Consider the following 15,969-nt stretch of genomic DNA (forward strand, 5'->3'; position numbering starts at 1 on the left):
AATTTTTAATAATCATGTACAAATGTATTTATCATTTACATAACAAATTTTGTATTTACATAACAAATGCATATTATCCACAACAATGTGTATGATGTGAGAACATAACAAATGTGTATGAAATTATAATATATAATAATATAATAGTTAAAAGTAAACACTATTCTTTTGTTATCATCATTATTTTTTATTTTTTATCATTAGTTTTTTGCAAACTTAATTGCTGAGAAATCTCATATTCAAAGTAAAGTGAAAGATTATCTTATAAGTTTATCAAAACAATTTAAAAGAGCATACAATGGATTCGAGTTTCAGAACAATGGAGAAGATGAGGTTTATAAACCTGTAGCTGATGCTAGGGAAATTCTTTTACCATTGCATGAAACAATAAACATTGAAATACAAAAGTTGAATGATTTATATGAAATTTTAGATATAGAATGTGTTGATAAATGCAATGCAGAAGGAACAGGTAATATTCATAAAAAGATTAAAAATATTTTCATTTATATACTTGTTTTATTCGACTTTAACAAATAAACGTTTTAAATTAAAAAAAAAGTTAGATAAAAATTAAAATTAAAAAGTAGTTAAGAACCTATATATATTAATATATATAGGTTTTATATATATGTATATATATATATATATATATATATATATAATATATATATATATATATATATATATATATATATATATATATGTGTGTGTGTGTGTATGTGTGTATATATATATATATATATATATATATATATATATATATATATATATATATATTTATATATATATATATATTTATATATATATATATATATTTATATATATATATATATATATATATATATATATATATATATATATATATATATATATATATATTATATATTATATATATAATATATATATATATATATATTATATATATATATATATATATATATATTTATATATATATATATATATATATATATATATATTATATATTATATATATAATATATATATATATATATATATATATATATATATATATATATATTATATATATATATTTATTAAAAATTTTAGTCATACTCCTAATATATATATATATATATATATATATATATATATATATATATATATATATATATATATATATATATATATATGTATATGTTAAGAGTATGAATAAAATTTTTTTTTTTAAATTTCCCATGTCACCATGAGTGGAGATATTATATTTATAAACAGTTTTTTATGTTAATTATTGAAAAAGATTATCACTAAGCTGAAAAAAATTTTGCCTATCTTTTTAGTGTTATCTTAAATAGTTATAATTTATGTAATAGACATACAAAAATAGCCAAAAATGGTCTTGCTTCAGACAAAAAAAAGGAAGTTTGAGAATCAAATTTAGTGAGGTTTGAAAAAACTAAGACAATAAGATGCACTACTGTTGTTGAAAGTATTGGTGAAATGAATAAGTTGCTAACAGAACAGCATATCATTAAAGTTTGTCATCAAATGTGAAAGGCAGAAAGGAGGGGGTTTCAATTGCGGCTAAAGAAACTGAACTACTGTGGAGAATGCTAAATATTTCAATTTTACAAGGGAAATCAGCAGCAAAAAGAAAAATAGAAAATGTATTGAAAAAACTTGGCAAAGATAATTGAAAACCTGGAACGCAAAATTTTACCCAATTGTTTAACATAACTGATAAAGGTGAATGGTTGAGTCAGGAAGATAACGAATTTTATGGTCTGCAAATGATTTATAATAATATATTCATCCAAGATGATACAATAATATCATATACTATATATACAACATAAATATCCATCAGCCAAGGCCAAGATTTCATTGAATCAGTGATACTGAAGTTGAAGATGTCAAAGATTCATCATCATCTGATGACGAAAAATAAAAGCTGTAAATTTAATGATTTCTATGAAGATTAGTACCAAAAAAGCTCATGCAAAACTCTATTAAAAAGTGGAATTTCTATTCCTACCTCAACTCAAAGTAGTGCCTACAAAGGTGTCATGAAAGAAGGAGAAAAGTAAACTTTAAAAATGAAAAGTGGTCTTTGCACTTAGATAGGAAGCACATAAAGAAAATGGAACATCAAGTAGTTGTTTTGAAAAATGAAAAGAAAGAGGTTAGACTTGCTGTTCTTGAGCTGATGAATGGAAAAGGTGAAACAATATTTAGTGGGATAAAGCTTGTACTGGATAAATATGAGCTGAGGCCAGCCATAAAAATGATTGTATCTGACAATATCTGCAAATACAGGAATAAGAATTGGTGAAGTAACAATGTGACAGAAACATTCCAAAACCCTTGGACTAGAAAAGCCTGCTTTTATTGGATGTCAACACCATATTCTAGATACGTTTTTGAAACTTGTTATGAATGATCTTTTTGAAGGATCAACAACATCATCAAATCATCATAACCATTTTGTGACAAGATTACTGTAAGAGAACAAGAACCTGAAGTTATTGTTTCAGAATACTGGAAATCCTTTGACAAAAGTGAATTGGACACACTGGCAATATGACATGGCTACTTTTGTTCTACTTGCAGCATGTGACTTCATCTGTTCATGGGGTGACATGGTTTGGTGATCACTACTTCAATCCATCAGATTTTGTTAATCAATTAGAAGCATGCAATAAGCATCCAAAATCATTAAAATTGTTGGAGACATTTTGGTCCGCAGAGCCAACACCAATTCCAACACAATGGTGAAATGTTTGCAGAACATGCAGTAAAAGTGATGCAAAATTTGGTTCCTTTATGTAATAGCATAGAAAAACTTAACATTAAATACTTTTTGTCAAATACACTGTAAAATTATTTTAATTATTCATGTTTTATTGGTTTTCCATTAAGTACTGAAAATGGTGTTCCAAAATTACATTTCTTATATTCCATAAATTTTTTTTTTAAACAGGGGGTAAACTTTTTTAAAATATAGTATAAATGTTCAATATCATTATATTATTTATATATATATATGTAAGCATTAAAATAAAATATGTATCTCTTTATTAATTTGTTAAATAGAACAAAGGGAAGTTTGTGAGAACTTTACATAACTTTTTCCATGGTTTGCTGAGTTAGCCAGAAGAATTTATTGGTTAGCCAGATGAGTTTATTGGTTAGCCAGATGAGTTTATTAGTTAACTAGAAGAGCTGATTAGTTTGCCAGAAAAGCTTATTGGATAGCCAGAAGAGCTGATTGTGTAATAGTTACTGAATGTAAAAATTTTCCCCGTGCTTTTTACTCAACAATCTCAACAATTTATCTGATACAAGTTACAATTTATCTGATACAAGTTACAATTTATCTGATACAAGTTACAATTTATCTGATACAAGTTACAAGGTTTTTTTTTGAAAAAGACTTGTTATTTGTTAAAATAAGTTTAGCTCATAAAATGCTTAATGAAAAAAATTTATTACGCATTTTATGAGTTTTGTTAGTAAATTTTCCCACTTAATAAAAAAATATATATTTTTAAGAATACATTTTTTTTCAAGTTTACTGAATTTTTATGTCATTATACAACATTTGACAATTTATTCTCCTCAATTTATGTTATTTATGTAATTTTAATATGAACATTTATTAATTATGTAATTTTAATTTTCTTAATCTCAATGAAACAATAGTTTTAACATAAACTCCTGTATTTTCTGCAAAACTATCTGTGTTTTTAAATTTGAGGAATCATAGCCATATTACCATATAGGTATATTGCCAATACACCATATAAGTATATTGCCAACAATACTGAACTCATTTCTTAACCAATTCTAATATTATTTTTTTGCTCATTAATGAAAATAAAGTTTTCAGTTAAAAAATATCAGGCAAGATTAAAAAAAAAAATTTTTTTTATCTTGCCTGAAATTTTTTTTTTTTTTTTTATATCTCAAGTGTCACATGTTCTTAAGTAATCCAACAATGAAGAATAGATTTCCCATAAAGATTTTTTGTGAGGAGTAAACTTTCTTATTTTTACTATAATGTGATAAATTCAAAAGTATAAGTATATTTACCGATTTGCTATCGAGTATAGTTAAACCTCCAACAATTTTAATTTTTATGGAACAGTGAATATGTTTACTGAGAAGATCTAGATCTAGACCTGAGAAGATCTAGATTTCAAATTCTCTAGATTAAACTATAACTATGATAAGTATTTCAAATTGAATACTCCATGTGTCACTTTAAAATGTGACACTTCATGTGTCACTTTAAAATGTGACACTTCATGTGTCACTTTAAAATGTGACACTTCATGTGTCACTTTAAAATGTGACTCTCCATGTGTCACAATTTCATCTAATTTTTGAACTAGCTTCAAATTTAGTTTTAAAATTCAGGAAAAATTTTGTTAACCATGTTTTGCAAAGCATTTCTGTATTATGCAAACCCTCTGGATAATAATCTGCTTTTGATTTTAGATTTGTTTTTTATTAGGAATAAATGTCAACATTTTGCATCAGAGATGAGTTTCGAATATTCTGATATTGAAAATCACTCAAATCACAATGAATTTTAAATGACAATTCTTGATCTGCAGACATCATATTTGGCTGTTTATAACTTTTGTTTGTTTTGCTTGTTTAATTTTTAGAAAATATTTTAATACTCATTCTCAAATCTGAATTTTCTGAGACTTAATTTTACACATACAACAGCAGTTTATGATAATTCTTTAGTTGTATGGATTTTAACAAAACTAAGATAACATAATCATTATTGGACAACTTTTTTCCATGTTGATAATTTATAGTGAGGTGAATTCAACACACCTAGGAGAAAAAGCTTTCTTTTTTTTTTACATGAATTGACTTCACTACAATTACATATATTTTTATTAAGACGTATTTTATACTAGTGAATTTTAAAAATAAATACAAAATTACTTTTAAATTAGAAATTTTCTCCTTTGGTTCTTTATGATTGCACTGTCCGTTTTTTTCTGGACTTTTATCTTTCATAGTTAAATCAGGTTCAGTATTTTTATTCTAAAATTACTAACCAGGGTACTTCTTGTTAAGTTAGTTTTGAAAATTTGTGATTATGCTTTGCATACTTAACTCTAAATTTATAAATAAAAAGATGACAGACAGTACAGTATTGGTGAGCATGTTGCTTTTTTTACTTTAGCTTCTAAAAAGACTAGCAGATTTGCATGATTAGTGCCAACCTTTTTCAATTATGTTTATAAGTTCTAATCTTTTCATCTTCAATTGATAACAAAGAAAATACTTGCATAATTTTCAGGCTGCACTCTCTGCAATAAATATCTTCTGTAAATAAAATAATATAGCATTAAACTTCTTTTACAGTAAGCAAATCTATTTTGAGTTTAAATGCAGTTATTATTTGTTTAATATAAAAAGATTGCATCTAATTCACTTTTTATAAAAAAAAATCAGAAAAGTATTCAGCCACTTATTTGCAATATGGACTCATATGTCATGGGCAAGCATTAATTGAGAGGGTTTTTATTGTTAACATTTGTTTGCTCAGTAAAAACACACAAAATGTTTTTGTCATGTTCCACTCTTCATGCAACATTTAATGGTAACATTTCAAGGTTTACCAAGTAGAAATCAACACTGAAATGATAAAGATTGTTTATTTTAATAACATATCTCGAGGAAAACAAAAAGTTACAAGACGAAGGAAAAAGAAAATAGTATTTATATTCACTAAGGTAAGTCATAAACAAAAACATATATTGCAAATAATGCAATTACAAAAGTAAATGGTTGTTAGTCAATATGTGAGGATCAAGAAACAGAAATAAATAATCTAGATGAGGCACAAATTGTTGTTGTCTTGCTAAATACCAACAAGTCTGCATCAGCACTTGCTTAACTGTCCTACTTTTGTGCAATCAATATTAGTCTTTTTTTTTAATGGTTTGCTGATTTTCTTGCTAATTGTTTTTTTAAATTTTTTATTAAAATAATCTTATGTTAAATAAAATAAATAAACTCTATACAAATCTATATACTCATTACAAAGAAATTGTTGGGTAACAACTCTACATCTTAATATTGTTATGCTTTTCATTTCTGAGAAAATATTTATATGGTTTTATATAAGAATGACATATAGTGGTGACAAAGATATTAAATACAGATACTAAATACATTCTAAAAAAGAAAAGGTATAGTTTTCTACCTTCTGAAAATTATATGAGAAATGATTATTTGTAATAGAATATTTTACCTTACAAGGTTAAAAGTTATACCTTTCTAATATTATATCAAATATCCTACAATTTTTAAAAATGGAATTAGAAAAATTACCTACAATGCAATTCAGTGTATTAGCATTATAACTAACATAATCGTGTTAAAATATTAACTAATATCAACTAATGTTACTTAGTTTAACATTGATATATTTAGCTGTTTAAAAAAAAAAAGCTAGAAATATAAACTAAATAAAAAATGTGTTGACTTGTTAAGCAGGTCAATGAACTCAAGAGTTCACAAGTATAATTTTTTGATTTTAGACAGACCTTGAGTTTTTAAATTTTTAGTTGGATCTAATTTATATTTAAGATCTAATTATTGTTTTGAAATTTAATATCTATTTTGTATTTTATATTTCATAACTTAGTTGATATACCTGATATTATTTGGGATAATGAAAACGGAAAAATGTTGTTAGTTCCTGATGAGTTCAAGACTGCAAATGTTAGTTGCATTGTCGCATGTGAGTTGGAAAAATCTCAGGCTGCATCTAACTATGAAAATAAAATCAATGAAATCAAGGTATTTTAAGTTAATTGTAAAAAAAATTAGTAATAATAACAATAACTGTATTTCATAGAATGTTTAAAGCACCTGTGTTTTTTTTTACACTAAATAATTTTTTTCTGTATTGATTTGCAGGTACTGACAGAAAAGTATGATGATTTAATGGTTCAAGCTGAGGAAATTCAAGAACTGTACATTACACATGAGAAAAAGATTCGCCAAGAGATAAATCATTTTAAGAACTCAAAAAAACAATTTTCTGATTTTCCTAACTTTCCTGAAAATGATGATGAAAGTTTTTTTGAACTTGTTTCATTTGAAATTAAAGGAAATGTAAGAACAAAACTTTAGTAAACTCTAGTACACTTATTTACTATTTAATAAATTTTGCTATCTATTATTTTGCTTTATATCTAAAATTTAGTATTAGTATTTCTTGTTTACTTATTTTTATGTCATATATATTATTATTATTATTATTATTATTATTATTATTATTGTTTTATATATATATACTTATTTATATAATGCATTTTATTTTGTACTAGATGAATGAAATAAAGATAAATGGTGACAAATGTGTTGATAATATTTCTGGAGAATACAAGATGTTTGGTGCTCAAAAAAGTTTTTCATTTCGCCAATGTTTTAATGGGGAATACATAAGTTATTTTGCTAATCGTAAGTTAAGTTGCAATGATTTAGTTGGATTGTCTATTGATTTCCTTTGCAGCATCAGTAACATCTAAATTTATTATGTTTTATTACGATTTTTTTTTTACAAGAAATATGCTGATTTAGCAAGAAAGTCTAGTTTATACTATAGATATTTTAATAAAACCTTAGCGCAAATAGTCTAGAGTTCTGATATTTATTTGTTTTATCTCATTTACTAGTTTTTATATATTTTTTATAAGACCAAAGTTTTGAAAAAAAAAAGCATTCTTGAATAGTTTTGTTGCTTTTAGCTCTAGTACTAATGACCACAACTATTGTTGACCATAGCACTAAGACTAGTGTTTTAATAGAAAATTTATCTGGTTTTAACTCTTTCTTAATCTAAGATTTTGTAATAAATATAGATAGAGGTTTAGCTAAACATAGAAACTTTTTTCAACAGAGTAAAATGAAAAGCTGAAATTAAAATTGTTTATCTTATTAAAATTGTTTTATTGTCTGTATAGATTTTTTTCTTAAATTTTGGTCAACCATGATTTTGTTTGTTAATATTGATTTAGATTGTGCTGATGGGTTAATTTTATAATTTTATTTTTTCATTGAATAAGAAACTTTTATTTACTTTAGGCAGTAAAAAACTCCAGGAAACAATTTTTCAAAACTATTAACACAAACTTTTGAACAACACCTTTATTCATAATTCTTTTGTTTTTTAATGTGAAAAAAACTATAATATAATATTATTTAAAATATATCAATATATTTGAGCTTTATTAGAAGATAATTAAAATTTTTTAAAGTTATTTGTCTTTAACTAAGTGAAGTATGGTGTGTTTAGTTAGTAAAAGAAAAATTGAAATTCTTATATCAGAACTAAAATTTTTTTTTCAAACGTAATGTATAATGATTTTCTGATTTAATTTATTTATGTTTAAATTTTTTTTCAGAGTTAGCTCATAAATACTTAGGCAGTAAATTTCATAATCTGCGAGAACTTTTAAAGCTATATGATCATTGTCTAGCTAAACATGAGAGAAACTTAAAAAATCTGAAAGATTCATTGACAGAGTTTTTTGCAGTAAGATATCTAATATATTTTAATCTTGTGTCTTATGTGAAAATTTATATAACATAAAAATCAAATATTTTAGAAACATAAACTTGATGAATTGCAACTAAAAGAAAAACGTTCCTTCACAAAGTTTGCTGTTTTACCACATCGCAGAATGACTGGAGTTGTGAAAAAGCTACCCAAACATACATTGGTTTTTGGTACTCGTTCAATATATATGCCACAAATAAGTGAAAAAGATCGCGCTAAACTTAAAGAGAACAAGTTTACTGTGACACGTAGTATGAAAACACGTGCTACATTTATGTACAGCTCACCATGGGCAGCTGTTAGTACTTTAAATCTTGAAAAATCTTTTGAAAATGCAGATGTTTTTGTGCGTGATGTGGTTCACAAAAGTAAAGACTTTATTTTTTTGTTTACTAGAGCAGCTTTTAGAATAAAATAAAAAAATACTGACTCTCATTAAACCTGTTATATATGAAAAATAACGAAAAAGTTATTATTATTATTATTATTATTATATATATATATATATATATATATATATATATATATATATATATATATATATATATATATATATATATATATATATATATATACACACATATATATAAGTTAATAGAAAAGACTCATCAGAAATGCCATTTCTGATGATTTTTTATAGATAAAATACAGTGTGAAATGAAAAAAAGTGATTTTCTACTAATTTATTATTGCTCTGTTTTTTTAAGAACATTATTAAGTCAAACTGTATCCCAAAAAAATCACTAGTTAACAACATCAATACTTGATTTTTACTCACAAAGAACAAAAGTTACAATAGTTTAATATCAAATACTAATTTAACTTTTAATATTATTAATAATTTTATATAACTTTACATATTAAGATGATTTTTAAAAATTATTAATTAATTACCATGTTCTGTTATATTTCATGACCTCTGCATTTAATTTTTTCATTAGAATTTTATTTAGGCTTTTATTATCTTTGTCAGAGGAATCAGAAACAAAACTTAAATTTTTTTATTTTAATACAGCTTTCTTTAATAATTAATTTTTTGTAATCTCAAATTTTTTGATTGCCCACATTTAAAGCATGAAGGGATGAGAGACAAAAGACATAAAAGCATTCTAAGTTCATTACTAATGTTTTTGTCTACCAAATATTTTGTTCTAAAATCATTTTCAAAAACGTTTAATGTTTAGAATAAGTATCGCGTCAAATTCTAGCAACACTATTTGAAATTCTTAGCAACACTATTTGAAAGAGCGTAACGTTCTTTTGCGATGTACATGAACTTTACCGCTTATTTAGCATTATCAATATCTGTATTTTCGTATTTTTAAATGTTGTAATTATGCATCGAATGTTTTTTTCGTACATCGAATAAAGATGAAACTTTGTTGTTTGTCCTTTAAGTCAAGACTATTTTTGCATTGTTTATATCTAAAAAATTGCCATCTGGCAATTCTTTTAATACTTGGCTTAACGATGATAAATTTCTTGTTGCCCTTTTTTACATAATTTTAAAAATACTTTATATTTAAAAAAGGATTTTATGTTGGGTCTAATTTAGGTAAATTAAACCCAAAATAATTTCACATGGCACAGCAAAAAAGTTTTAATGGTTTTAACATAAGCATTTGTTTTCATTTAAAGTTGTGTACTTTAAAATTGCAAATAAAAAAAGTTCTGGTTTGAGAGAATACTAAATTGAAACAGATCATACGATATAACGAGATGATAATATTGCTGCATACATAGTGAGTGTGTGTGTGTGTGTGTGTGTGTGTGTGTGTGTGTGTGTGTGTGTGTGTGTGTGTGTGTGTGTGTACATATATATATTTGTTGTATTTAGAATCGCATTGCAATACTGTTGAGCATATTAGTAATCAATATTCAGATATATATCACAGCCTTCGATCAATTTCTGATTCTTATGAAAAGACTTCGTTTAAACTGAATCAAGTTTACAATTCTATGAAGAAAGGTGTCGGGACGTTGAAGAATAGAGCCAGTTTGTTTATTTTGTTCGGTTTTTTAAATATTGTTTTCTAAAACGAGGTTAATTTTATTAGACAAACTATTTGAAAAAGTTAAAGTAAAAAAATTGTATTTTTACACTAGTTATATCATCAAACACCAACAATTCATTTAGTAGTGATGAGTCTTATTGGATCAGACAACTAGAAAATGGTACGTTTTTTTTGTTTTTTTTTTTCGCTTTTAACTACTTTTTGTTTTCTTTTGTTCATCGTTTTTTTTTTTTGCAACTTTTTTTTAAAAAATTTTCAACATAAAATTTATTGAAAAAAAAATTGTTTGGCTGAAAATCTGCCGTTCTTAGAAAAACTTTTTAACATGAAATCACTTACGAGTGAAAGATAACATAACAAAATAACATAAATGTTATTCCGTTATTTAGAGTTCCATTATTAAATTTAACTTGTTTAAATTGTTTCTCATAAAAATCATAGTCGCTCCATTTTCAACGTGTTCGTTTTTGTATGTCAGTATGGTACTATAATTTTTAAGAATCTTAAGGCGAGTTTCCACTCATCGGTTTTTCTACGGAAACGAAAAAGAAAAGAAAAAAATAATCACGTGAGCATGCGTAATAAAAGTTTTAATTTGTCTGAAGGAAAACTGCGTATGCTGACGTGATTGTTTTTTCGTTCCGTTTCCCATTACCGTAGAAAAACGGATGAGCGGAAACTCATCTTTATAATCAATGTTTTGAGTAAACTTTAACTTTAGGTATGAACTTATATTCGGAGTTAGTTACAAAAAAGTTATCCAATCATAGCGCAACGGCGTTAAATTCGTTCAAAAACAAATTTCAAGATGGCTTGAAAAGAAATGGTATTCCTGACATTCCTACCTTTATGAATGTATTGAGAAAGCGATTTCACGCGGCATCAAAACGATCATTTACTCCATCTTCAAGATTAATGGATTTATCATCCGCTACAAAGCTGTCAAATGTATGTCTTCATCTTGGCATAATTTTATTTACATTGGTTTAACACTTTTTGATATTATCTAAAATTATGCGTAATTTGCGATTACGCGTTATATTTCAATTTTATTTTATAATAATTTTTTTTCTTAGGGACTGACTTCCGTGCTTAAGAATCCTGAATTAAAGTTAGATGAACTGAGTGAACGTCTTCACGCAATGAAACGATATCTGAAAAATATTAATATCATTGCTACATCTTGTTCTTGATAGTTTTGTAGAATGTCTCGATAATAGCATGAGCGCCTTTATGTGTTTATGTGTATATATATATGAAAAAACAAAATAATGTCAATATGAATTAGAAAGATCAAATAAAACATTAGTATGTGTTAGTTAATTCACGGTTTTAATATATTCACCGGCACTTTACGAACCACTTTCCATTTTTATTTTTTGCAAATTGCAAAACGCAAGTCTCTTTATTCGTGAGCAATTGCAGCCGATTATATTAATTTACACAACTTAAGCTTGTTAAAAACCATGGTCATGGGTGAAGAACGTTTAAACACCTTGTCGCTGTTATGTTATGCATTGAAAATAGATTACTTCAGCAGTTTAATTTAGATTCTATAATTGAAGAGTTAAATTAGCCAAATTCAAGTCAGAGGTCTGGGTCTATTTGTAGGGAAAAAAATAAAAATGGAAGCTTTGTTTAAAAGAAATTTATATTTAACACAAGCGGATCTTAAAGGTGCTCTGTTTTGATTGTGTTTTTCTTCAAAAAAAGATTGAATTGAATAACTTTAGCTATATCCTTGATTTTAAAATGGTGAAATGGACATGTGCTTCTCCTATGTGTTTTAATAACTTCAGTTCTAAAGACGCAAATGGGAAACCAATTGGATTTTCTCGCCTTCCACGTGTAGAAGCTATTCAGAACGAATATAAAACATTTTTTTAAACAGTTGGAATGAATGCACAAATGTGACCATGATCCCATTTGTGACACATGATGACACATTGCACAAATGTGACCATGATCCCATTTGTGCAATGAGATGCACAAATGGGATCATGGTCACATTTGTGCATCTCATTGGAGTAATGGACGAGAAAGTGCAACATCGTTACCTGACATTTTTATTCCTAAAGATCAATATAACAAAATAGTAGAAAAATATACTATAGCAAAAGAAACATATGAAAAGTATGAAAACCCTAGTCACAGTATTATAAGTCGTTTAAAAGTTGCAAAACAAAAATTCGAAGTGGCAACTCAAAACTTAAATGATCTTTCAAACAAAAGCTTAATTTTTTTTTAAGAATTGAAATCTTGAGTAGCGCTGAAATTAGCTGTTTCTTAATCTTCTTTTTTGAATGCTCTTTTTGTATTGATGCGCATGGCAGAATGGTTTCTATTTCAAGAATCTTCTTGAAATAGAAACCACTCTGCCATGCGCATCAATACAAAAAGAGCATTCAAAAAAGAAGATTAAGAAACAGCTAAGTTCAGGGCTACTCAAGATTTCAATTCTTAAAAAAAAATTAAGAGACGCAAAAAATAAAATTGAGCTGCTTCAAGCACAAAATAAAATCTACAATACAATAAAAATAATTTTATATATTCTGAATTAGTTAACCAGCCAATTGTTTTTAAATACTTATGTGGACTCTCAGTTGAACAGTTTAGTTTAATTTAACTTCTGTTGTACCATATACTCACTTAATTCCATATCCTGACTGCAAAAATAACTCTAATCGAAAAAGATTGATCAATTTACCAACTGAACTGTTATCTGTTCTAACAACATGTCGACATCGACTTAATCAAGGAGTTATGGCATACATTTTGAACACATCCAAGTCAACTACTCAAAGAATATTCATAGGATGGGTTATATTTCTGTCAACCATATTCAATGAAATAGATTTAAAGCCAGAATCTGGTTTTTTATTAAAAAAGATGCCAAAAAGTTTTATTGAAACTGGACATGGTCTTACTGATTTAATTATTGATGCAACTGAGTTTAAATTCCAAAGTGCTTCAAATTTTGAGCTAAACTCTTTAATGTTTTCTTATTACAAGAATACCCAAACAGGAAAAGCTTTGATTGGAATAGCATCACATGGTGGTGGCATCTTATTTAGTGATATATATCCAGGTTCTATCTCGGATTCAGATTTAACAGAAAAATCAGATACTATTTTATTTGTAGAGAAAGATCACGAGATTATGAGTGATAGAGGTTTTTCTATACAAGATTTTTGTGCAACGAAAGGAATAACATTAAATCGTCCAAAACAAAAAGGTTCTAATCAATTTTCTTAAGTTGATGTGGCCCGTAACTTTGACATAGCTTCAACTCGTATTCATGTTGAAAGGTACATCGAAAGAATACGGGATTGGGGAATTATGAACATTGTGTGGCCCATAAATAGAATGGATTTGTTATCATCAACATGACAAATGTTAGCACACATAGTGAATTTAACAATGCCTCCCGTAGGACCAAAATAATGGTATTTAAAAAATTTCTTTCAGCATATTGCTTTAGTTTTTTCTCTCAAAACCCATTGTTGAATATTTTAAAGGTGTTCATTTTGAAAATTTAAAACTCTTGAAATTAAAATTAGATCCGAACAAAAAATAACTCCTAAGTTACTAAGATTCAGCGACTTCAAATATTATTATAAAATACTAAAATCAAATTCATTAAGAAAACAAATAATGGGTGCTTTCTTAGAGATTGATTTAATAACTGTTCGCAATGGTTTCATGGTAAAAAAGTTTGAAATTTGACCAATAATAGCTTTCGCAAAAATATTTAGTTCTTTGATTTCCTTATGATCCCATTTTAATATCTTATCATTGTGGTAGATAGAATCTATGACCTCTTTGATAATTTGCATTAAAGTGTAATTACGACAAATTAGAAAAAAATTTCTAATTTGTCGTAATTAATCGAGGTTTCTGTTTCTGGGTGATACGACTATAAAACGGAATATTTTGCATCCGTGCATAGCATATGAAGTTAACATTGAACATAATATTGTAGATACTTATTAAGAGATGTTAAAGGGCCATCAGTAAATTGTGCACGAGTTTTTTCTTCTAATCCCACATGGTCCTAAACCATCAGGGCTGCATCCATACTTTTTATCAAAAGGATGATCAAAGAATCCACATTTTTCAATTTTGCACTTAATAATTTTTTCAAAGTTTTTTATTGCTATTTCTTCATAGAAGATACCACGTTGAAAATTTTTTACATGACTCATATCAGAAGTACTAGTACCATTTTTGACAACATCCCAAATCAATGAATAGTTTACATTTCCATGTAGCCCTAGTAAGGCCGGTAGTCGACTTGCAGTAATTTTAAACTTTCTGTACTCATTCCATTCATAGGTACCTTGCTCTACATCCATATAATTACTACCATAAGGCTTTGGTGATTTCAAAAAACTTAAATCTATTTTAATAATTTCAATATTACTTTTCAGCTGCTCATTTATATCATTATGTAGTGGTATATTTTTGCAATTTTGATATACTAGATCTGTTGTTTCAACTTGTATTTTTAAAGTATTCTGAACTAATATAATATTTATAAAAGAATCATTTTGGTGTATATTTACACTTGTACTAGTATCATTTTTAATTAAAGAGTCATTATCTACATAATATTATATTTGTTTTATTTTTTCTTCATCTATTTGTATTACATTTTCATCAAACAATTGTGATTTGCAATATTGATGATCAGCTAATGCTAAACCTGTTCTTAATGTATATTTGTAATGTAAATGTTGTCCAACAGAAGTATGTATCCCAAATGTTGAATTAATTAAAACAGAATAAATATGTGTTTCAATTGATTTTTCCTTTTTCAACTGTTCTTTTAGTTTTTTTACAATCAAAGTTAAATCTCTTTTGTAAATGTTTGAGTTTGGATCAGCAGGAGATATTTTTAATTTACCGTACTTTTTTTTTAATTTGGTTGATTTTGGTTTAATGTTTTTAAGTGGAACCATAGGTATAGATCCTTTTGAAGACCGTTTGTGCCATTTTTGTAGTTGTTGTGTGCACGATACTTCTAAAATTTTCTCATTGGTTTCAAAATAATGCTTTAAATATAATAAAAGAGCTAGGATATGACAGCATAATCCACTAGAGCCTATCGGACAACTACAATATGCTCGTTTAGGAGTAATACTTTCAAATAACACAACAGCAGGCCGTATATCAGTACCGTACGATTTTTTAATCATTCATTGGACATATATTGCATTAATATCATGCAGTGATTTCACTGAAACAATTTTCCTGCTCTGTAGCATTCTTACAGCTTTATCCTGTTGACCAGAATTCCCCTGCTTTTTATATGAACAATATTTTTAAAATGTTTCCTCGTTTACAAGGGGGTACAAGGTTTCATCTGAAGACCATTTTGATGTTACTTGAGGTA

General features: G+C 26.3%; 1 protein-coding gene across 2 annotated transcripts in view; it reads left to right on the forward strand.

Annotated features, from left to right (window-relative positions):
• The window catches only part of LOC101238972 (uncharacterized), a 57,240-nt gene extending 45,358 nt beyond the window's left edge, over window positions 1-11,882 (forward strand). For both annotated transcript variants that reach the window (XM_065813153.1, XM_065813154.1), the window contains exons 19-28: window positions 205-472; window positions 6,640-6,794; window positions 6,915-7,112; window positions 7,328-7,460; window positions 8,405-8,535; window positions 8,609-8,927; window positions 10,397-10,555; window positions 10,666-10,734; window positions 11,296-11,522; window positions 11,651-11,882. In XM_065813153.1, coding sequence (XP_065669225.1) covers window positions 205-472; window positions 6,640-6,794; window positions 6,915-7,112; window positions 7,328-7,460; window positions 8,405-8,535; window positions 8,609-8,927; window positions 10,397-10,555; window positions 10,666-10,734; window positions 11,296-11,522; window positions 11,651-11,767 — 1,776 coding nt within the window. In that variant the 3' untranslated portion in view covers window positions 11,768-11,882. The remainder of the gene's footprint in view (window positions 1-204; window positions 473-6,639; window positions 6,795-6,914; window positions 7,113-7,327; window positions 7,461-8,404; window positions 8,536-8,608; window positions 8,928-10,396; window positions 10,556-10,665; window positions 10,735-11,295; window positions 11,523-11,650) is intronic.
• Window positions 11,883-15,969: the final 4,087 nt, after the last annotated feature.

The sequence above is a fragment of the Hydra vulgaris genome, chromosome 12 (genome assembly GCF_038396675.1).
Source record: "Hydra vulgaris chromosome 12, alternate assembly HydraT2T_AEP".
Classification (NCBI taxonomy): domain Eukaryota; kingdom Metazoa; phylum Cnidaria; class Hydrozoa; order Anthoathecata; family Hydridae; genus Hydra; species Hydra vulgaris.